General features: G+C 38.5%; 1 protein-coding gene across 1 annotated transcript in view; it reads left to right on the forward strand.

The window, feature by feature from the left end:
- Nucleotides 1-23,888, forward strand: part of LOC123930511 (Golgi reassembly-stacking protein 2-like) — a 55,641-nt gene extending 31,753 nt beyond the window's left edge. Inside the window, 2 exon segments of the mRNA XM_045986739.1 lie at nt 18,997-19,173; nt 23,199-23,888. Of these exon segments, the coding sequence (XP_045842695.1) occupies nt 18,997-19,173; nt 23,199-23,888 (867 nt within the window).
- The last annotated feature ends 1,636 nt before the right edge of the window (nt 23,889-25,524 follow it).

A 25,524-nucleotide genomic window follows, 5' to 3' on the forward strand; every position in this document is an offset into this window, starting at 1 on the left:
CTCTCTTCCACTAGATTTGGGTTTGGTTTGTTCTTCTTTTTTTAATTCTTTGAAGTATAAGTTTAAGTTATTGATTTGAGATCCATTCCTCATTTTTAATGTAAGCATTTATAGCTACAAACTTCCCTTTCAAAATTGCTTTCACAGAATCCATATTTTGTTATATTGTGCTTTCATTTTCATTTGTCTTGAAATTTTCTAACCTCCCCGTCATTTCTTCTTTGACTCATTCGTTGTTTAAGAGTGTGTTATTTAGTTTCCACATATTTGTGAGTTTTCCAGCTTCCCTTCTGCTACTGATTTCTAATTTCATTCCATTGTGATTGGAAAAGACACTCTGCATGGTTTCAGTTGTTTTAAAGAATTTAAGATATTACAATATTAATTAAAATGTTACAAGTTGTAGGGCACCTGGGTGGTTCAGGTTAAGTGCCTGACTCTTGATTTCAGCTCAGGTCATGAGCTCATGGTCATGAGATTGAGCCCCAGGTTGGGCTCCTCACTGGGTATGGAGCCTGCTTGGGATTCTCTCTCTCTCTGTCCCTCTCTGCCACCCCACTACCTCCCTATCCCTGCTCACATGTGTATGAACACTCTTCCCCTAAAAAAAATTTTTTTTTCAAGAGTTATTTTATGGCCTAACAGATTTTTAATCTGGAGAATGTTCCATGCCCACTTGAGAAGAATGTGTATTCTGCTCATTTGGGGGAGTGTTCTGTATATCTGTTAGGTCTAATTGGTCCATAATGTTGTTCAAGCCCTCTGTTTCTTCATTTATCTTCTGTCAGTTTGTTCTATTATTGAAAGTTTCTTATTATTATTGTAGAAATGTCTATTTCTCACTTCAGTTGTGCCAAGTTTGCTTCATACCTTTAGGAGTTCTGACGTTTGGTGCATATAGATTTATAATTGTTGTATCTTCCTGGTAAATTGACCCTTTTGCATTATTATATAACACCTTACTTGTCTCTTGTAACAGTTTTTGACTTAAAGTCTGATATTGGGAGAGCTACTCCTGCTCTCTTTTGGTTAATATTTGCAGAGAATATTTTCTATCCTTTCACATTCTGCTTCCTAGATTGCCCAATTGGTTGCATTTAACGCAACCAATTGCCCAATTGGTGGCGTTCAGTTGGAGCCTGTTTTTCTATCAATTCAGTCTATTTATGTCTTTTGATTAGGAAATTTAATCCACATATGCTTAAAGTAATCACTGATAAAGAAGGACTTCTATTGCCATTTTAATTGTTTTCTGTTTATCTCCTAGATTTCCTGTCCTTGTGTCTGCATTGGGTAGGGAAAGGGCTAAAGTGTGCAAAATATCACAAAATTTCCTAATATTTTCCGTCATTTTTTTCTTGGCTACATGTTCTACTGGGTTCCTCAGCTACCCAACTGATTTCTGGAATACTCATAATAACATTTGGGCCAATACATTGCTTTAATTTGGCGTCTCTGGTGAGGGGTGGGGAGCGTGTGAAGAATGATGGCCAGAAGCTTCTTATTCTACCATCTTGCTGATGTCATCCTCAACTACTGTTTTTTCCCAAAGGTAAAAAGACAGTTCTATTGGAGAAATAGTAGTCTTTTCATCAAATGGTTTGGGTTAATTGGATATATATATGTGACGAAATGAATCTTAACCCATTCTTCACACTGCATACATAAATTTACAAATTGAATTGTGGGCAAAATTGTAAAACTTGTAACTGTAAAATTTCTAGACAAAAGGAGAAAATCTTTGTGACCTTGGGTTAGACAAAGGTTTTTGATATGATACAAAAATCATGATCCATAAAGAAAAATCTGATAAATTGAACTTCATCAGAATTTAAAACTTCTGCTCTTCAAAAGATTCTGTTAATAAGTAAAGACATTTCAGATGGTGGGTTTTATGTAAATTAGAATGAGTAAATGAAACTGGTGTGAACTTAAGGTTTTAAATATATATAAATAAATACAGAAATAAATATAGATGTAAATGTGTAAATATAAATTCCCTAACTCATCACTCTGAAGGCCTTGGAGCAGTGACACCCCAGTATCAATAGTCACACTAGATCTGAGTTTTTAAATACCTTTCTTCTATTCATTCATTCAGGGATCCTTGAAAAAATTATTTATTTTAGGGCTGGGGTAGGATGAGAATAATATAAGTCTAGGTGTTCAAATTGATGGGGACATGCCAAAGGGACACAGAAGTCATCTTAAAGGGGCTTCTGTATTCAAATCTAAGATAATTTGTGCAACAAAATGAGTGATACTAACAGGCTATTGCTAATTTGCTAAATAAGGAATTGATTAATGCATATCAATGGACATAATAAATTGAAAGTTTGGAGAAATAAAATATCAACATAGTCTCAAAGCATCCCCCTCCCAAGAAAAACTTGTAAGTTACACAAGGAAGAAGAATAACTTTATAAATCCTAATAGATAGCACTTTAGTAAATGATCAAAGTTAACATCACCAGTAATGAGTAGTGAGACAAGTCATTGTGTGCCATCTAATAAGATACAAAAAGAAGCACATTTTATCACTTCTGTCATATTCCTGCCAAAGATGTTTAACCTGTCTAATCATGAGGAAACATCAAACAAGTCAAAATCAAGGGATGTTTTACAAAATAAGTGGTCTATAATCTTCAAAAATGTCAAAGTCCTCAAAATCAGGGAAAGACAGGCACTTTTACAATGTAGGAAGACTTAAATAGACAAAACAACTAAATACATGTAATCCTGAACTGCAACCTTTTACTGAAAAGGACATTAAAACAACTCGGAAAACTTGGAGAGTCTGAATGACATTGCAATAATGTATCAATTTTAATTTTCCAAATTTGACGGTTGTATTATGGTTTTCACAGTTACCAAAATATTCAAGGATAATGGAGCATCATATTAGCAATGTATTCTTAGATGGTTTATATTGTTTTTACAACTTCCTATAAATTTGAGTTTGTTTCAAAAATGAAGACTAACTGTAATAGTTGTTCAACTAAGCCTCAATGAAAATATGAGCATAGAGTCATCAGAGCCCTTACCAGAGAGAGGATAAGACAAGGAGGGTGAAACTGGCAAGACCCAAAGACTGATGAGATGAGGGGCAGCAATAGCAGGTGGAGACTAAGATGACTGTCATTTTGTAGGCCTGGAAGACTGAGAAGATATTGGTGCCCCATTAAAAAAAGTAAAAATGAGTAAGTCAGGCAGAAGAGTAGGGTTGAGTGAGGACAAGAATGAGTTTGCGTTTTGGATATTTTGGACATGTTTGAATTGAAGGAGTAGTTCACAGCATGCTCAGACTCCAGGTTCCTCTGAGGATATGGATAAGAGCAGATGCTAAACACAATATGTGTGTGTTGGAGCAGGGCAGATCAATGCTGGACTTGGCTTGTTCCGGGTCCACCTCCAATAACTGTCTGAATGTGCTGCATTCCTACATAAGTTATCCTCTTTCCCAGGACCCTGATTGTCCACACCTGTTAGGAATGAGCCTAAATATATAACTGATTATTCTTGGAAGTTTGCCAAGAGTAAAAGCTAAAGCCAGAAACTCTCCAAGCTGTCTCCAGAGCATAAAGTATTTTCAGCTCACACAAATCCCCTGTTGCCAAATGATCTGTCAATGGCCTGGATAGTTAAAGGGATGGAATGCATTTCAGATGCACAAATGTGTCCTTTGATAACCTTGTTATTTAGTTTCCTATATAAAGGCAATTTGTGGCCCCACTACTTTATCTTGGCATCTGAGACTCTCTCTAAATATAATTCTGTAGCCCCATTTTTTTTGTTTTTTTTTTTTTGTTTTGTTTTGTTTTGTTTGTTTGTCTTGCTTTTTCCCACTTTTGAGACTTCACTCATCTTGTGGGTTGAAACTCAACTCATCGTGTCTGTAGAAAGCATTGTGCTAGACACTCTAGAGGCACTTATTTGATTAAACCATGACCTTTGTCCTCAAGGAATTTGCAGTCACAATAGAAGTATATAAGGGAGCAGGGGATCTTTATGAAGGCCGATGTGGGAAAGGAGTGGGCATGTGGACTCAAGACTGGACAGATTCTTACTTTTACAATTATGATATGAAGACATCAAACAACCTGTCCCCCAAATCTCCCATTTACAACTGGCTGCTCCCACTACCTGGAGAGTGCATATTAGGTATACCATCTTCACCATCCCTCATTCTTCATGCCTCAAATAAAAATAAGCACTTCCCTCAGAGTGGCTTTTCCTGATCCACCCCTGCCACCAACTACAGTACAATAAATGAGAAATCTATATGCACGCTTTTCTTTTTTCATCAGGGAAAATGGCCGGGGTGTTATAAAGAATTGGAAGTAAGAGATCAGGAAGTCTCAGAACCTCAAAGCTGGAATGGAGTTTAGCCTGCCCAGCTCCTTGCGTGGCAGATGAAGAAACTGAGGTCCAGACAGGGAAAATAACTTACCAAATACCACACAGCAGTTCAGATGACTTCGACTGGAAGAAATACAAATCTCAATCCAAACTGGCCTACACAAGAAGAGAAGTTATTGGTGCATATAATTGAATATTCCCAAGGTATATATCTAACTTTAAATAAGACTTGATCTGGGATCAAGTGATGAGATGGGATGAGAGACTGGTGATGAGACTGGGATTGGGATTAAGGTCTCTTTCTCTCTCCCTCCCTCCCTTTCTCTTCTCCTCTCCCTCCATCCCTCTCTCTATGGCTTCCTATTGTGGCACCAAAACAGGCCCTAAGACACCCAGAACTACAACTACATATTTTTCCACTGGACACCATTTCCCCAATAATCCAACCGATGCTCCAGAAGTTGGTTTTGTTGGCCTTAGCTTGGCCCTCACATGGCTTGGTGTGCCTCTGAACTCATCATTGTGGTCACTGCAATAGGATATGCAGACTTGTTTGAAGCAAACAGAGCTAGCCTGAGAGCTGGAAGTCAGATCAGTTCACCTAAACCTCGTGGCTGAGAAATGTTGGATGCTATTTTGAAGAGGAGAGAAAATAGATACTGGGGATACAATCCATTATTGTCCACCACAGAAAATTACTGGCAAAGTCAGAGCTACCAGCCAAGTCTCCCAGATCTGTTTAATGGTGTCATTACATTCTGGAAAAGCCAGCTAATTTTCTGTGGCACCAAGACTTAGCCACATGGCTGGTGGCGCTTTGCATTCAAACAATTCTGTACTGACTCTGAAGTGGCAAAGCTAAATTCATCATTCCTCAGGCAAAGAGAAAGTAACCTCAGGACCTGAGTCCAGACAGAGATGAGGTACAAGAAGAAGAGAGGTGATCAAAATAAGCTACATACCTAAATCAGGAATAAGAAGTAGAGAACCTGGTAATAACTGTCCCACGTGTGCTGCCAGTGGAATTGAATCAGCATAATTGATTTGATCTACACAAAGTGAGACAGGTCTCCTGGAAAACTGCCCATGAGTAGATCAGCAAGACCCATAATAGGCATATCAAATGAAAATAAAGTGAGACTAAAGGTGGAGTTCTTCCGACCTGAAATACCCAGGGCAAACAGAGACTGGCTGGTTGGAAGAGAGCAGGGAGAAGGATGGCAGGTGTGATTTATTCCAAGGGGGCCATGGCTCAGAGCTGGCTACATTAGGAATCTTTATTTGTGTATTATATTAAAAATGAAGTACAACCAGAATACATTTTATTCACAGTAACATACAATTTAAAAAGTGTTTACTTCTTGGTTTAATCACAAAAATATTGTATCTGCTAATCCCCAAGAGGGATTTCCAGTCCCATAATGATAACTCCTTTTGGCACATAATTCTATCAACAAATAAATAGGAATGACTCAAGTCCTTTGATAATATTCGTCTCCATCATTCCTAAATGTTCTCTTAGAGAGAAGGGCTAGGGAGTTATAGGATGATGCTACCTTATGAAGACCCTTTTCTGGCATATACTCAGTAAAAAGAAAACTTCCAATTCTTTTGCAAGGCTATCCCTAGTCCTGGCCCACCTTTCAAATTCAATCTCGCAGTTCTCCTCTTTATTCTCTATTGCAACAAGCCCAAAGCAGTTTTTCTATACAATTTCTATGCTTAGCCAATGTGGTTTCATGCAGGTTATCTTTTACCTTTCCCACATCTATGAGCTAGATTCAGATGTTGGTCTCTAGTTTGTGATCTCTAGATTAAAGTCCCACCTTTTTGGTGACTTCTTCTTTGGTTCCCAACAAGAAGACATGACCCCTATCTCCTTTAGGCACCTCATCATTTTGCTTCTCTTTCTCTTAGATTACTTGTTACGTGTCTTGCTTTGCGTTATTGTGATTCATGCAGCCATCTTATCTTTCATTTTGATCTCTTGATTTCCAAGGCAGAAGTGACAAATGATTCATCCTGTATCCCATGATGCCTAGCCTGGATGGGTTTTTTGAAGATATTTTACAGGGCAGAAACTGTGTGCATTTTATTAACTATAGTACCTTGAGCAAGTACAGTCGGATACCACAGGAAGGTAGATAAATGTGTAAATAAATGGAGACCGACCCTGGGTTCATTCTCCAATGACACTCCCTAAAACCTTATTTTCATTGCCCCAGCTCTGAGCCTTTCACTGTGAAAGCTATTTGTCATCCTCAACCCAGAAGAACCTTCACTTATTAAATTACCATGACCCTGGACAGTTACTAATCTGTGAGGCAATTTCAGGCCAACATTCTTGGTGGCACTAATCATCTGGAAAAGTTATTGTGAAGTGACATCCAGCTGGTAACAGGCCTTGGAGTAGGATGTTCCAAGAAAGTTGTCCAGATTTAAAAAATAGACTCTGAAGTCACCAGTTACAGAAATAGATTCTGGTACAAGAGACCTTTTGGGGGGTTTTGTTTTGTTTTCACCTGTGCTCCTGCTGCCAACTCACCCATGGACTCCAGCTACCCAAACTGCCCTACCCGCCAAGGCGACAGTGAATCTCCCAGGAGTAAATGGCATGTGGGAAGATATGAAGACAAAAGACTCTTAGCTTCAGGCAAAACTAATCAACAACCCATATGTGTCATTAAAATTAAAGTGGAATTCAGTGTTATATTAACCACTAAAAATATGTATTCTAGAATTAAGGTTTAAGGTTTGGAACTAGCTCCCTTAGTTGAGGGACCTTGCGAAATTTATCTGACCTCTCTGAGCCTCAGTAAACTTATCTGTAAACTGATGACAGCAATAGGATCTACCACATAGAATTGTTTTAAAAATTAAGTGAGATCATGCAAGGAAAGTCATTAGCAGCGTACCTGGCACATAATGGCATCGAAAATGTTAGCTATTATTTACCTCCTTTATCATCATTATTACTAAAGTTCTTTGTGCTAAAATTCCTGGTTGATAGTTAAGAAGAGCCATAGGACAGGTTCTAACCCATCACCTTTCCTGAAACTGAAATACTTATGGGCCATCAGGACCCTTCTTTTACCTGCAAGAATGCCTGTTTTCACACGTCTTTGAAAGAACGTCCCTCATCTTTTTGTCTGGTCCCTTGGATCTTTCATTTATAGATTCTAAGGAACAGAGCTAGAAACATAAGTTGGAAAAATATGCTGGGACTAGTTTCATCTCAATAAAGGGAAGAATTTTCTTACAAATAGGACTGTCTAAATATGAGACAGATGGCCTCTGGAGGTAGTAAATTCCCCATCACAGGAACTATTCAGGCAAAAAAAGCGTGGTGAACTTACTGGAAATACTGTGAAATAATTCTGATATCATACACAGAATTGAACTAGAAGACCTATGAGAACTTGACTAATCCTAGGATTCAGTTCTCTTTTTTTCACTCTTAACACTTCCTTACAGAAAAATAATTTGATAACATTGAAAAGCATCTGAAACACATTCCAGCTAGGGACCTGCTTTGTGAAACAGAGCATTTTGCAAAGCAAAGATTCCCAAACTGTCATCTTTGGCTAATAGAAAAGAATTTCTAGTAAACACACTACCAACACCTACAAAACTCAAACTTGAGAGTCAAAGAAAATTCTGTTTACTAAAAAGCTTTTGCTGAATTGCTTAGCTATATGAACCTTAAGTTAAATTAAATCCAGGAGCAAAATATATTTTTTAGAAATGCTTTCTTTCTGTCTTTTAATATAGCATGCTTTCTGCCTTTGGAACGTGTCTTTTATCTTCTGGGGAGGATAGAATCTCTCAACCTCATCAAAGAGTACTTATTAGATGCTGTGGTATAAAAAAGAATTTGTGTGCTCTGTGTCCCAGGTTCCAGGCAGGGAGCTTCCAAAATCCTTGGAATTTCTTAAGTGACAGAAGTATCTTTGTAATGAAAATAAGGTGACTAATTGTACTTAAATAACTTTAGGGGGGAACTTAGCCATGATAAAGACCAACCAGGTGATTAAAGGGTAGTGACTCTTGGGCCAGACCAATTTCTGTGGAGAAGCTGGGGGCTAGATCTTGAATTCAATTACATGGCCAAGAATATAATCAATCATGCCTATATAATGGAACACAATAAAAACTTTGGGTATCAAAGCTCAATGGAGCTTCCTGATTTGTGAATATATTGATGTTCTAGGAGGGTGACATGGCCTAACTCCATAGGAAGAGGGCATGGAAAGTCTTATTTAAGATGCTGCCAGATCTCACCCTATACGTATCCTTTATAATAAGTTGTAAATGTAAGTAGAGCATTTCCCTGAGTTCTACGAGTCATTTTAGGGAATCATCCAAACTGAGAGGGTCAGGGAAGCCCCTAAACTTATAATCATTTGGCCCTTAAACCCTTAACCAGTTGGTTATAAGTACAGCCTGGGGACATTTGAAGTGGCTGGAACCTCAAGTTCTGCTTTCCAAATTTTGTAGTGTTATTCAGATGCATTCTGTATGTGCTACTCAGGGGTAGCTGGGGACCTGGACGGTCGTCCATCACCAAAGTTCATTTCTCAAAGTAGTCTGTATGCTGTTTAAAACCAAATCCACACATGTGCAGCTTGGAGCCTGAGATCCAGAGTTCACCCACAACAACTTCATGGGATCCCTTTGTCAAGCTTCCTCTTCTCTGCAACTTCCACACTCTCTCCCAGGACCCCTTTCTATCTGGCTAGAAATCCAGTGTTTTTGTCTCCCTAGAGGGCTGTTCATTTCTCACCATTGAGTTTGCTGCCAGGGACAAATGGTGGAGGATAGAGAGAAAGAGAGAGGGAGAAGCAATGGGAACCTCCCCTACTCCTCAGAAAATAGGATTGAGAGAAGGCTTCGTCTTCCTCAGAATTTTAGATGCCTGCCTAGCTACTGATGCCACAATGCTTTCTATCCACATTACATGAGCTATTCTAGGATTCTGGTGCCTTGAAACTAAAGGCAAGAAAATCACCAACACATCAGTCTTTTTTTTTTTTTTTTTAGCTTTGTAATATATATATTTTTATTAACATAAAATGTATTAATTGTTTCAGGGGTACAGGTCTGTGATTCATCAGTCTCACACTATTCACAGCACTCACCATAGCACATACCACCCACAGTGTCCATCACCCAGCCACCCCCTTCCTCCTACCCCTCTCCCTTCAGCAAACCTCAGTTTGTTTCTGAGATTAAGAGTCTCTTATAGTTTGTCTCCCTTTCTGGTTTCATCTTGTTTCATTTTTCCCTCCCTTCCTCTATGATCCTCTGTCTTATTTCTCAAATTCCTCATATCAGTGAGATCATATAATTGTCTTTCTCTGATTGACTTACTTCGCTTAGCATAATGCCCTCTAGTTCTATCCACGTCATTGCAAATGGCAAGATTTTGTGGGGGGCTTTGATGGCTGCGTAGTATCATATATATATATATATATGCATGTATATATGTATATATATACATACACACATACATACACATGCATACATATATATCACATCATCTTTATCCATTCATCTATGGATGGACACCTAGTTTCTTTCCACAGTTTGGCAATTGTGGACATTGTTGCTATAAACATTCAGGTGCACATGCCCCTTTGGATCACTACATTTGTATCTTTAGGGTAAATACCCAGTAACGAACACATCAATCTTACTTTAAGTTCACATTTTCTTCCTCAGTCAGCCTGATATCATTTACTCTTTGGAGTCCTCAGATAGTCATTCCATTCATATTCTGTCCAGGGCTTTTAGTTATATTCAGTGAGAGAAACAGGATGGAACATGTTTATACCATCATAACTGGAAATATTTTGTGTATTTCTAAATTTTTGTATAAATAGTCTCGGACTGTATCATTCACTTAACTTAATATTTTATTTAGTTTTATATTACCATATTATCTTATACACACATGTGTCTTACTGCTATATGTAGTTCCTTACTAATACATGTTTAGCTTGTTTCTAACTTTTTACGATGATAAACGATGTTATAATGAACATCCTTAAAACATGTTTTAGCAAGACAGGAAACAATGTGTGTTGGAGAGGATGTGGAGAAAAGGGGAACCCTCTTACACTGTTGGTGAGTCTGCCTGCCTCTCTGCCTACTTGTGATATCTTTCTGTCAAGTAAATAAATAAAATCTTTAAAAAAAAAAAGAAATTAAAAATAGAGCTTCCCTATGACCCTGCAATTGCATTACTGGGTATTTACCCCAAAGATGCAGATGTAGTGAAAATAAGGGCCATCTGTACCCCAATGTTTATAGCACCAATGACCACGGTTGCCAAACTGTGGAAAGAACCAAGATGCCCTTCAATGGATGAATGGATAAGGAAGATGTGGTCCATATACACTATGGAGTATTATGCCTCCATCAGAAAGGATGAATACCCAACTTTTATAGCAACATGGACGGGACTGGAAGAGATTATGCTGAGTGAAATAAGTCAAGCAGAGAGAGTCAATTATCATATGGTTTCACTTATTTGTGGAGCATAAGGAATAACACGGAGGACATGAGGAGATGGAGAGGAGAAGGGAGTTGAGGGAAATTGGAAGGGGAGATGAACCATGAGAGACTATGGACTCTGAAAAACAACCTGAGGGTTTTGAAGGGGCGGGGGGTGGAAGGTTGGGGAGCCAAGTGGGGGGTATTTTGGAGGGCATGCATTGCATGGAGCACTGGGTGTGGTGCATAAACAATGAATTCTGTTACACTGAAAAGAAATTAAATTAAAAAACATGTTTTCTTGTGTCTGTTGTAAGAGTTTTTCTAGAACATATGCCTAGAAGTGTCACTGCTGAGTAAAAAGATATATCCTGTGTATTATAAAATGCTCTCTACAGTGGTTGTACCAATAAAAATTCCTACTGGCAATGGATAGACATTCTCTACTCCTCCGCATACCCTTGCAAACAAATTGTGTTGTTATATTTTTAAAATATTTTCCAGCCTGATGGGTGCAAAATGGTATCTTGTGATTATTTTAGTTTGTAGCTCTCATTTGTAGCTCTCTTTTAAATCATTTTATGACTGCAAAAACGTATATATATATGCTATAAAAGTAGTATAGCTAACACAGAAATATAGAAAACTTGACAGAAAATAGAAAAGTATAAAGAACTTTTTAAAAAAATCCAATACACCAAATAATACAAGTGATTATCCCACAGAGGGAGGACAGGTAGTTAAGACTGTGCACCGTGGTCAAAGGGGATTTAGCTTTGTTTTTTTTTTTTAAATAAAAAAATATATTCATGCATGTCTTATAATCAAAAATTAATTTACTATGTGTGGTGATAGACGTTAACTAGATTTTGTATCAATCATTTAGTAATATATACAAATAACAAATCATTATGTTGTATATCCAAAATGAATATAGCATTATATGTGAACTATATCTCAATTTTTTAAATTAATTTAAAAATAAATTGTGATAATTTTGTTTGGCTATCTTTCCATTTGACATGTTATTATAGGTTTATATGTTATTACATAGATACAAATAAACTATATTTGCAACTTAAATTTGGGTTTTGGTAATCATGCCATAATAATTTATTTTTAAAAACTTTGTAAATGTTTTTAAAACTCTGCCCATAGAGGCTTTATTTTTATGTTGAGACATAGTTGACATATAATACTGTGTGAGTTTAAAGTATGCAATGTTTTGATTTGCTACATTTATATATTGCTGTATGACTGCTACCTTTGTTAGCTAAACTTCAATCACATCACATAATCATCATTTCTTTTTTGTGGTGAGAACATTTAAGTCTACTTTTAGTAGCTTTAAAGAACACAATATACTGTGGTTAACTGTAATCACAATGCTGTGCAGTAGATCTCCAGAATTTACTCATCTTCTAACCCTTCTAACATCTCCCCAATTCTTCACCTCCATTCTTTGTTTCTATGACTCCCATGTAAGTGAAATCATACAGAATTTGTCTTTCTCTGCCTGACTTACCTCACCCAGCATAATGCCCTCAAGATCCATCTACGTTGTCCCAAATGGCAGAATTTTCTCCTGTCTTTTTTTTTTTTTAAGGATTTATTTATTTTTGAGAAAGAGAGAGAGAGCACAAGTGGGGGGGGGGGTGGACAGGGGTAGAGGGAGAAGCAGGCTCCTGGCTGAGCAGGGAGTCCGATGTTGAACTCCATCCCAGGACCATCATGACCTGAGCCGAAGGCAGGTACTTAAGCAACTGAGCCACCCAGACATCTGAATTTCTCTCTTTCTCATGGTTGACTGCTATTCCCTGTGTCTGTGCCTGTGAGACATCTTCTTTATCTGCTCACCCATTGACAGACACTTAGGTTGTTTCCATATCTTGTCAAATGTGAATAACGATAAAATAACCAAGGAAGTTCAGATACCTCTTTGAAATACTGAATTCATTTCCTTTGGATACATACTCAGAAGCTAGATGACATGGCAGTTCTATTTTAAATTTTTTGAGGAATCTCCAGACTGCTTTCCTTAATGGCTGTAGCAACTTATATTCCCACCAAAAATGCACAAAGTTTCCTTGCTCTCCCATCTTCACCAACTCTTATCTCCTGCTTTTTTGGTGATAAGGATCCTAACAAGTATGAGGTGATATCTCATTGTGGTTTTGACTGACATTTTTCCTGATGATTAGTGGTGTTCAACATTTTCTCATGAATCTTTTCATATATCTGTAACTTCTTTGGAAATATGTCTATTCGTTTTCTCTGCTCATTTTTGAATTGGATTGTTTGGGGCTTTTTATTGTTGTTATTGCATTGTACACATTTTTTATATATTTTGATTTTAACCTTTTATCCAGTATATAATTTCCAAGTATTTACTACCATTCCATAGCTTGTTTTTTCATATTGTTGTTTCTTTTGCTGTATAAAATCTTTTTAGTATGATGTAGTCCCAGTTATTTATTTCTGCTTCTTTTTTTTTTTTTTTCTTGTACTTCTGGACTCATATCCAAAAAATTGTTGCCAAAACCTGATGTTTTCTTCTAGAAGTTTTATGATTTTGGATCTTATGTTCAAATCTTTAGTCCATTTTGTGTATAAGATTGGGGTCCACTTTCATTCTTCTGCGTGTTGTCATTCAGTTTTCCCAACATCATTCATTGAAGAGACTATCCTTTCCCTATTGAATATTCTTTGCTCCTTGTCAAATAATAAAAGTGTTTAATTCTGGGCTATATAGAAGTGTTTAATTCTGGGCTCTCTATTCTGTTCATTGGTCTATGTTTCTATTTCTATGCTAACACCATACTGTTTTAATTATTAAAGTTTTGAAATATAGTTTGAAATCCAAAATTATGGTACTTCTGGCTTTGTTCTTCTTTCTCAGGATTGGTATGGCTATGCAGTCTTTCAAGGTTCCATACAAATTGTAGAATTTTATTTTCTGCTTCTAGAAAAATGTCATTGGAATTTTGATAAGGATTACAATGAATTTATATTTATTTTTTTTATTTGACAGAGAGAGCGATCACAAGTAGGCAGAAAGGCAGGCAGAGAGAGAGGGAGGAAGCAGGCTTCCCGCTGAGCAGAGAGCCTGATGCAGGGCTCGATCCCAGGACCCTGAGACCATGACCTAAGCCGAAGGCAGAGGCTTAACCCACTGAGCCACCCAGGCACCCCTACAATGAATTTATACATGGCTTTAGGCAGTATAAACATTTTAACATTATTAATTCTTCTGACTCATGAAAACAGGACATTTTTCCATTTGTTTGTGTCTTCTTCAATTTCTTTCATCAGTCTTGTAGTTTTCATTGTATAGGTCTTTTGCTTCCTTGGTTAAATTTATTCCTAAGTATTTTATTGTTTTTGTAAACATCTTTAATGTTTGCACAAAGGCTCATTTGTATATGTGTATTATGATTTACTAACCATTCACCCCTGAAGGATGTTGGAGTTAGTTTCAGTTTTTCCTCCTTGGAGGAAAAAATAACAATTCAAAGGACATCTTTGCCAACATTCTGGATAATTTCCTTAAGTTAAATTCCTGGGAGAGGAATTAATGTATTGAAGTGTATAAACATTGCTAAGGCTCTTAATATATTCTGCCTTACTATTTTCAGAAAGATTGGGTCACTTCAACCAGCAGTACAGTAGAGCAGCTTGCCAGGATTCCAAAGTTTTACTTTTTAATAATTCTCTATTTTTTTTTTAGTTTCTCATAAAAGAAATCCATAAATCAGTTCTTCAATTTATCTAAGATATAGCTTCATTATAGAAAGAAGAAGGATGTGTATGAGAGAAAGAGACAGAGACAGAGACAGAGACAAGAGAAATAGCTCTTCTCCCAGCTAAAATAGAGTAACGGCAGTGGGCAAACACTGACCGAATCAGCTCCCAGGAAGGGCAAATAGAACCAAATTAACTTTCTTCTTGGTAGAAAGCTTTGTTTTTCAACTACGTATTACTTCAACTGTCATGCTACTTCTCTTAAATCTAAGACTACCCTCTAAGCCCCAGGCATAGGCGGGCAAGACAACAAACGTCATTCGTAATAGCATCTGAACAAAGTCCACTTGCTCAATCCCGCAGGAGAGTGGAAGAAACTGGAACTTCAGTCCTGTATAGAAGAACTAACCTTTACCCCAAATAACACAGAATGCTCATTTTATTTTACACCAAGACATTTTAAACTCCTTAGAAGTGCTTTTATCAAGTCGTTGAATTCAAAACATCGTTCCCTATTATATAAACAAAAAAATAGTTTTTTGCACCCAAGAAACACACTCACAGTTGGTTTTTTTGTTGTTGTTGTCGTTGTTTGCACCTTGTTTTTTTCACGTAATAATATAAGTTAGCAATTACTCTATAACAGTACAAAGAGGGAGTTCTCGTTGTCTTATTTAGAAACAAATTTTTATATTGAGGTAAAACATAACATAAAATTAACCACCTTAACCATATTAAATGTGTAGTGCAGTAGTGTTAACTATATATACATGGTTATACAATCAATCTCTAGAATTTATTTATCCTGAAAAACTGTATGCACTGAACAACTTCCCCTCTCCCATCCCCTAGCCGCTAGCAACCACCATTCTTTTTCCCTGTAGGTTCTTTTTGGAACATTTGAAATATATGAAAATCAAACTTACATAAAATGTGTCACATAAAACAATTCATAATTCTAGAAGCTAGTATAAAACACTGAACATAGACCCACTTTGCAAAGATGAAAATAATCTGTGAGTTCACTACTGAAAATCCTGTTCACAATAACACTTCCAGTTTTTCACTATGCTTATTTTTTAGTTATTGGGATAATAACATTTAGACAATTTTTATCTTTCTTTTTTACTTAACTTTTTAATGTAAGCATTTTACCTGCTATTCATCACTCACCAAAGCACTGATTTTTAATACCTGCCCTATACATTATAATACACATTATAATATACATTATAATTTGCTATTTGCCTTTAGTTATCTAGAGAGTTCCTATGAGGCAGGTTCCATGATCATCTCTATTTTACAGATAAGACTGCTGCACAGAGTTTGGTATCCTACATCAGGCATGAAAAAAAAAATCTAAATAGTGATCCTTAACTGCTAACTGTGATTTCCATAGAAACTGAGAGCCCAAATAATCACTGTTTTAAAACCTCAGTTACCTTCTTTTAGTTGAGCTGGTGTCCATTTCCATGGAAACAGAAGTGATAGCAGCAAAGGAGTGAGAACTGGCTTTGGTGAGCATCAGAAACAATTGTTGCCTGAGAGCAGGACTCTCGGTTCCTAAATTGCACCTGCCCAGCCCCCGGCATAAACCACGCAGCTGGAGATTGTAGATTATTGATTTTGGAAAGTAAAAAGAAGAGTTCTGCCATATTTGACACCCAACTCCCCAGCTGAGCCTTGCAAGTCAGTCTAAATTATTTAGACAAAATTAAATTTGTTTTTAACCCAAAGTTTGCAGAGAGACTATGTAGTTAGCATCAACATTTTTGAGATAATAATATCCTACTTCATTCATAGAAAAAAAGCTTACTTTCATCAAAATGTGATTATGATTAAGTGACCTGTGTTCTGTGCATAGCAACAGAGGGTAAGAATTTTATAACTATGGTTTCATACCTTAAGAAATTGTCATCTCTAACTTCAGGCACATATATCTTAATGTTTTACTATGGAAAATTTAAAACGTCCATTAAACTAGACAGAATAAACCATGGAAAAGCAAATTTTACCCTATAGGCCAAAGCTGGACTGCTTCCTGTTTTTGTAAAGTCTTACTGGAACACAACCGCATTCATTCATTGACACATTGTCTGTGATTGCCTCCATGCTACAACCTCACCACTGGGTAGTTGCAACCAAGAGTATATAGCCTGAAAGTCTGAAATATTTTACGATCTGACCCCTTAAAAAAAAAGTGTACAGGCCCCGATCTCATGAACCCCGTCTATCTATCACTCAGCTTCAGCCAAGTATCAGCACATGAGATGCATACGCAAGCAGGTAAGCTTCATTGTTCTAAGTCTCCTTTTGTGCCACTTAAAAACATTCAGTGATTTATACAACATCAATATCAAGAGTCAAAAATAGCTGCAACTCCAGACATGATAACTAAATCAGCAAATGTTTGGATAGCAACGTGGTCTTGCTATCATTCCTCCTGCCTTTCTTGACTGATGTCCCTCTGGACTTAGCACCGAGGAAAAGAGTGTGGGGCAGGTGGCGTGGAGAGAACCCAGGGCTGAGAAGATGTAAAGGTGCTTTAGAAGGGTGGGTGGCAGCTTGAAAGGGAAGGAAGAACCGAAAGCTGACTAGGAAGTCTTCAGAATCTTCTCCCCATCACTGCAAGCCCTAGGAGTCTGCCTGCCCAAGACACACTGTTTTCAAGATTTCCTTATACCCACATTAGTGTAGGCATGAGACTAGGGGTATGTGGATAGAACACATAGCCAGCGAGGAGGGTTCTGCTCTGATGCTAGCGTGCTGTGCCATGCTGGGCATGTCATTCATCCGTTCTGGGCAAATCAGTCCATGGGAGACTTGGTTTGCCCGAAATAAAAGGGCATCATCCCCGCTCTCAAAATTTGGAGGATCTGATGGGAAAGATATGCATAAATGTGTTTTTTAGAGACCTGTCTTTCGCCTACATGGTAGATATGACAGATGACTTGTTGAGACCATCTAAAAGATTCTCAAGAATTTGGAATGAAATAAACTAACAACAAGACAAAGGGAGAAAAGCCCTTCCTTTGTTTTCCCCCATGTCTTTGAACTTTTCTCAATGTGCTTTAGTTTTATCCATTTATTTTACCCTCAGAACCTGCCTTTAAGGCATGTAGGCAATTTATCTAAACCCACATTTTATAGATGAGAAATAGGAGGCACTGAGGAGTAAACGCCATTTCTCAAGGCCACTTGAAGGCATGATCTTGTTCACAGCACAGACGGAGGGAGCTTGCCAATCAGACCCAGATTTCTGGCTCTAACACATGCCATCTCTGTTTCCTGGAACAAATTCTTAACCCCTTATTTACCACTTTTCTCTCCTTCAAGAAATGTTGCTAACAGGTACTTAACAAAATTTTTTCCCCCAAATTGTGTATCCTGGGGACAAAACACTCAACATGATTTTTGTTTATGCGTTTGGGGCTTTTTCTAGGAGAGGTGTGTGGTGGTGCCTTGAAAGCAGAGTCCGGTCCTAACTCTGCAGGTATATAAACTTAAACCACCACTTTGAATGACAGAGAAATATTCAGACTTTTAGAGAATGCTTTTTGTTCTGTTCTTTTCAAAACAGGAGTTCTAAATGATTAGACTACTTAACCTGAGCTACGAGCCTTGATTTTAGAAACGTAATCTTCACCCAGAACTGGAGCCTGATGACTTTTGGGTTGGCTGAGTAAGGTGACAACTCCACCCAAAAGTTGCTGAGACATTAGGAATTCAAGGATATTCATGCTAACAGGTATAGAGAACGGCACCTTCCTAGACAAAACCCTCCTTTTGGGAAGCAGATATTCTACGGGTTCTATTACGAAGACACCCAAGGCAAACAGAGGCCAAGGTAGACCCATAACTGCTATACCACAAAACTAACAAGACTGCAGGCTGGCACATAAATGGCCAAGCACACACACCACCAAAATCTTTCTCATCAGTCTTCTGAGTCACATCTCTGCATTCTGTTTGCAATGGTGAGATTTTCCCCTCTTCAGCCTATTATCCTAGCATTCATCTGTCCTGTCAACACATCATAAATTGTTTATAATGCATCGCACCAGAACAGCCCTGAAGTAATGAGAATAAATAGATCCTGATAGACATATTGCTACCCACCAAAATTGAACCGTTAAACAGCTCATGAATATTTAGAAAGCTTTGACTTGCTTCTCACCTCATAAGGCATTTGGGAAATTTTGCCACGAATGGGAATCTGCTGTTAGAGAGTCACAGAAAAGCAGTGAATAGAAAGAGTTGGGAGTGGGGCATGTTCTACGCTCTGTCACTGACTGGAGCAACTGGCTTTGAGTTTATTTAGCAAGTCCCTTAAACTCTGTATTTTAATTAGTCAGAAAAGTATCCCTAAGGTTTCTTCTAGGTTTGAAATTCTGATTCTAGGGAAATAAAGGCTTCTCCTCTGGGCCTCGTGTTCCACAGTGCCTTGAGCCACTTGTTACCCTCGCCAATCAACACTGTGATGACCAGCTCAGCTGGATTCTGCCTCAGCCTCACATGGATGTAGCCACAGGCCCATCAACAGCCTCTTGTCCTGGAACTTCCCCACTGGGCACTGAGGTAAGGACACCCATGCCAAAAATCTGAGGTCATTCAAAGCCCTGTTGGTCAAACATTGGACTGATGGGAGATGGGATCTGGCAAAAATTCTCCCTTACTCAACCAGATGGATTATCTTAAGAAGGATTTTTTTTTTTTTTTTTTTTTTTTTTTGTAATTTGGCATTGTAGAAGATGGTTCCATGAGATAGAACAATGAGTTACATTTAGCAAGTGGTAGCCAGTTTATTAAAATCCCCTCATACTGCCTTTCCCTCCTTCTCTGCCTCATCCCCTTTGTTCCTCATGTCTGCCTCCTGGGATTTTACTCTCTAATAAAGAGGTAACCCAGGAGTTTGCCTCAGGCTTTGCTCATGGAAACTGAGCTAAGATACTGGATTCATGGATCAAATTAGACAATGTGACATTTATGGTCCAATAGAAACACCCAATGTTCTCTACTTGACCTGTGACTATTTTAGAAAGTAGAGTATCATTGGGCAATTTTTTTTGTTGTTTACTTACCCAGAAAAAGAGAAAAATTTCCTTTCAGAAATTTTCTTTAAGTGAAGCAAGAAAAGGTAAGACATGAACTTCACCATAACTGAGACTTCGATCTGAGTAGGGGAAAATAATCAATATTCTTTCTTTCACTGCTGCCTTGCTTGGCTTGAACCCAGTAAAACAATAACTCCTACCTCTGGCTCCCTGAGGCCTTGCCTGTTCTCACCATCACCATTCACTGCTATCATATCTAGGGTTTTGTTGTTAGCTCTGTTCTGAAAATAATTCTCCCTGAAATTCTTACGCATACCTATGTGGCCTCACTAGGGTCCAGGTCCTAAGTACAAGGTCCATTAGATAACTGAATTCTAGGGGTGCCTGGGTGGCTCGGTGGGTTAAAGCCTCTGCCTTCGGCTCAGGTCATGATCCCAGGGTCCTGGGATCGAGCCCTGCATCGGGCTCTCTGCTCGGCAGGGAGCCTGCTTCCCGCTCTCTCTCTACCTGCCTCTCTCCTAGTTGTGATTTTTCTCTGTCAAATAAATAAAATATTTAAAAAAAAAGAAAAGAAAACTGAATTCTAAGATTGTATACAAAATGACTTCACTTCATTATATTTTGGGTTATTACCTTGGACCCTGAAGATGCTCTCCTACTTTGCACAAATGCATATTTGGGTACTGTGGTGCTATTGTTGTATCTCCCTACCGTGCTTTTTTCCTGCCCAGCCCCCACGTTCTGGATATAAGCCTTGCTTCCTACACAGGGTTGGGTATATGACCCAGACTGGGCCAGTCTTAGTGCCTTAACCTACTCCTCAAGCCAGAAACTGGTCCAGGGAGAGATACTTGACCAATCTGTGTCAACCAGAGTACTTCACTCCAGTTTTTCCTTAACAGGAGTAATGTGAAAGACTCCCTTTTTCCCTGGATAAAAGTTTCAGAAATGTGATCCCAGAGTTTCCAGTAGCATGACCACTGCCAAAAGAGAAAACGTTTCTGACATGCAAAAAAAGGAAGCCAAGACAGAGAGAAAAACAGAGAGATGGATAGAGGAAGACAAAGTTTTGGTACCAAGTCCTCAGTTTCGGTCTGAGTGTCATGTATTCCTGTAGTGCGTTATTCTCTGAGGTGCTCCATATCACATTACTAAATCCCTTCTTTGCGTAAGCTGGCTGCAATTGGGTTTCTGCCACTTGCAATCAAAAGAATACTGGGTAATATAGCTGTGTACAAAAAGCGAAGCCCTTTCTCTAGTTTAATATGCCTTGCTATTCTTTTCTTCTCTGTGCAAAAAAAAAAAAAATGAATTTGATGTAGAGATAGCAGGACATTTTCAGCTACCCTGTGTATTAGTTACTTAAGTTGGATCTATGGATCATCTTCGGAATTTGATCTATCATTCCTTTTTTCAGTGCCATAGAGAAGTTTTATTTAGGTGTCTACACAAACCAGTATAGGGGACCATAACTTAAGATGACAAAGAAAAGTCAACCAAGTCAGTTCTCTCTGTTTAGCAGTCCAAAATTTTGTTCATGAGTATAGCAGATGGAGGAAAAGTCAAATGTTTTAATTTTATTTTTTCTGATTCTGACACATTGTCAGGTAGGTAGAAAGTCCAGTCTTATTCTTTGGATGGAGGCTTTTCACTATGGACTTTCATGATCATTTATTTTCATATCTTTCAGAGACAGAGAGCTGAGTAATTATGCAGCATGGAATATCTAATTGTATTCAATAATTACATGGGAAGCTACAGTGTGGAAAATAAAGAGTTACCAAAATAACACACTGTTTCTAACAAAATGAGAGGAAAGTATAGTTCTGACTCCAGCAGGAACAGCTGCCTGTCATGAGGCTGGTCTCCTTTCTGCTCATCTGGGCAGCTCTGCCACCCATGCGCAAGGATGTGAAACCACCCAAGACACGCTAAGAGCTGACTCCTGTGCTGGGAAATGTCTTTCTCTGAAACAAATTATGTGGGCTCCTTTCATACTTGAAAGTCTGTGTTTCAAAAAATTGATTCTCAGGCATCTGTCATTCTAGCTTCTGAAATGTTTTCTTCAAAGATATAAGCACTTCAGTATGGGGTCTCACAGCTACATATCCTGATGTCTTAGTTATCTAGCTCTGGTGGACCTACTAACCACGTACTTTGGATCCCTCTGTGAGCCCCTTTGCTTGATAAACAGCAGAAAATCAAAATCCTTTGCATTTGCATAACATTGTCTTCTTCTCAAACTTCTTCCATTTTAAATGTAATTTCCCTTCTTTGGTTTATAAGGCAGGGGTTATCACCACCATTTGAGGGAGAAGAAATCTGTGGACCATGAAAAGTTCCAGGATGAATTCGGATGGATCTTAGCTCATATAGAAAGTATGACCTCCCTGTTGCTACACATATATACACATACACAAACACACACACATCAGTGGGAGGTATCAATTAGTAGTAATTATCTGCTGCCTGATCATTTTCCCCTGGAGATATCAGATCCTTCCCAGCCCTTCTTTATCTTGACCATGGTTAACCCACCGCTGAATAAAAAATTTAACTGCATTAATCAAAGTATAAATCTGTGATCTCCTTCCTGTAATAACCAGCCAGTTTAGAGTTGACTATAAATTTTGTCAATCTTCATATCTTTCTAAGAAGAAAAAAATTCATAATGCTATGCTCTACCAGTCTACTGTGAGGATTTCTAGCATTTATGTGTTAATTCCACAACTTAAAATACCAACAAAAATCTTTAGAAAATTTGTCTAAGATGGTATAGAGATAAGCAAAGAAAATATAGACAAGGCAGTAGATGTTCACTGAAAAAAACCTTCTCTTCAATTATTAAAAGAATACCAGCAAACTATTACCAAAAATTTTACAAAAAATATTACTCAAAGATATTGCAAAGCCCCTTTTCACAAGATGCTTAAAGTCATTATGGTAAAGTCTACCAAGGAGAAAACAAAGACAGAGATGGCAGTGCAAGGCCAGGATCCAAAGCGAGGGAGGAAAAGACTCCTGAGAGATCTTGATATACATTTGTGGTTTGTGCAATGTGAAATGTCACAATAAAAGTACTAGAGAGGTAGTGTTCGGAGACATCCCCCCCCACCATCCTTCACCATGATGAAGCATGGTGTCCGCTAAGGGCCCGTGGTGGGTCTACCACTTAATGTCAGTGCGCTAAGGAAGATGTGACTAACCAAAACCTGAATTCATCAGACAGTGGGTCAGCAGAGAGGAGCTGTCCCTGCTGCTCAGTGTTCTATGACTTTCTAGTTGACTGGTTATTGTTCTTCTGGGTGCTTAGAGACCATTTCTGAGAGGCACTTTGTAGCTCGCTAGCTTCAGAAGAAAAGGATAAGAGGCTCTGAGTAATGCTGTTAAGAAAATGGAAAAAATAGTTTCCTGCTCAAAGAGGACAGTTTTAAAATGAGGGAACAGAGAGGGAGGGAGTGGAAAAGAGAGAAAGAAGGAGATGGAGAGAGGGAGAGAGAAGCAGTTTCTATTTTCTTTATGTTTGGTTATTGTACTGTATATATTCAGATTGTTATTGTTGGTGTCTCAAGTCAACCCACATTGAGACAGAAGAGCTGGAACCAAGCAGATACAGTCATGAATGAGTCTGAAGATCTCTTCAGCCTTATTGAAACACATGAAGCAAAACCATTGAAACTTTATGTGTATAATACAGACACTGATAACTGTCGAGAAGTGATTATTACACCGAATTCTGCATGGGGTGGAGAAGGCAGCCTAGGATGCGGCATGGGATACAGTTATTTACATCGAATACCAACACGCCCATTTGAAGAAGGGAAGAAAATTTCTCTTCCCGGACAGATGACTGGTACACCTATTACTCCTCTTAAAGATGGGTTTACAGAGGTCCAGCTGTCCTCAGTTAATCCCCCATCTTTGTCGCCACCGGGAACTACAGAAATTGAACAGGGTCTGTCTGGACTTTCTGTTAGCTCAACTCCACCAGCTGTCAGTAATGTTCTCAGTACAGGTGTCCCAACAGTACCATTATTGCCACCACAAGTAAACCAGTCCCTTACTTCTGTGCCACCAATGAACCCAGCTACTACATAACCAGGTCTGATGCCTTTACCCACAGGACTACCTAACCTGCCTGCCCTCCCCAACCTCAACCTCCCCACACCACACGTCATGCCGGGCGTCAGCTTACCGGAACTCATGAACCCGGGTATATTGCCCATCCTGCCTTCCTAGGACTCTGGCTAATAAAAAGCTTTTATCCAGGAAAAAAAAAAAAAATAGGTGGATCTGCATAGTGTGACTTAAGGGTGGGCAAGATCCAGACCTGAAATAGTTCTTCCCCAGGCTTGACAGGGCACATTGAGTAGTGATTGCTTTGGGTTCCTCTCTATTTAAATGCAAATAAGTCTGGAAAAGATAGTATGTATCATGACGGTCATTAAGCATTAGTGTGATTAGCTTATCAGATCACTTCTCCACTTGATTCCTAAGAGATCCTAGTTGAAGATTCATCCTGACTTACATATGAGTTTGTGATCTTGGATAAGTCTGCTAGCCTCAATGTGCCTTGGTTTCATCATGGTTCTAGACACCATTGTTTGCCACATCTGCCTCTCAGGACACTTGTCAGAATTGAATGAAATAAAGGCGCCTGGGTGGCTCAGTCAGTTAAGCATCTGCCTTCGGCTCAGATTATGATCCCAGGGCCCTGGGACTGAGCTCCATGTTGGGCTCTCTGCTCAGTGGGGAGCCTGCTTCTCTCTCTGCCCCTCTCCTCTGCTCATGCTCTCTCTCTTAAAAATAAATAAATAAAATCTTTTAAAAGAAAAAAGAATTGACTGAGATAATGTATAAGTAATAAATCAATATAGACACTAGTGAGTCATCACACATGGAATTGGAACAGCACAAAGGGAGAAGGGCCTAAAGGGCAAGAACCATTTTACGCCCAAAGGACAAGTGCTAGACACATATATATTTTCTTAACTATCTACCTTTAGTTCAAAGAAAGAGCATTGAATTTAGAACCAGAAGACCTAGATTTAAAAACTCTCGAGCAGGAAAGTAGGCAAAGATTATGAGAAGGAAGTTAAGGAAAGAAAGATCCAAATGGCCAAAAATATTTTTAAAATATCTAATCTCACCAGTAATAGTAGAAAGACAAATTAGAATAACAAGGTGGCAATTCCACCCATAAATTAAGAAATGTATCTTTTTAAATAGCATACTCAGGGTGTACGAGTGTTGAGGAAAATGAGGTGCCAATGGTTGTACAAATTGGACTATTGGATCAAAAGACCTTAAAGTGTGTGACCCAGAAATTTCAATTTCAGAAGTTTTCTTGATGAAACAAATAAGAATATACATAAGCATTTAGCTATAAGAGTTCTTATTATAATATTGCTTGTCATCACAAAGATTATAGAAATTATCTAAATGCATCAATTGGTTATAAATTGGTTATAGGGGCACCTGGGTGGCTCAGTGGGTTAAAGCCTCTGCCTTTCGCTCAGGTCATGATCCCAGGGTCCTGGGATCGAGCCCCATGTTGGGCGATCTGCTTGGCAGGGAGCCTGCTTCCTCCTCTCTCTCTCTCTGCCTGCCTCTCTCCCTACTTGTGATCTCTATCTGTCAAATAAATAAACAAAATCTTTAAAAAAAAATAAAAAATAAAAAATAAATTGGTTATAGGGGCGCCTGGGTGGCTCAGTGGGTTAAGCCTCTGCCTTCAGCTCAGGTCATGGTCTCAGGGTCCTGGGATCGAGCCCCGCATCGGGCTCTCTGCTTCACAGGAAGTCTGCTTCCTTCCCTCTCTCTCTGCCTGACTCCCTGCCTACTTGTGCTCTCTCTCTCTGTCAAATAAATAAGT

This window comes from Meles meles, chromosome 19, assembly GCF_922984935.1.
Source record: "Meles meles chromosome 19, mMelMel3.1 paternal haplotype, whole genome shotgun sequence".
NCBI lineage: Eukaryota > Metazoa > Chordata > Mammalia > Carnivora > Mustelidae > Meles > Meles meles.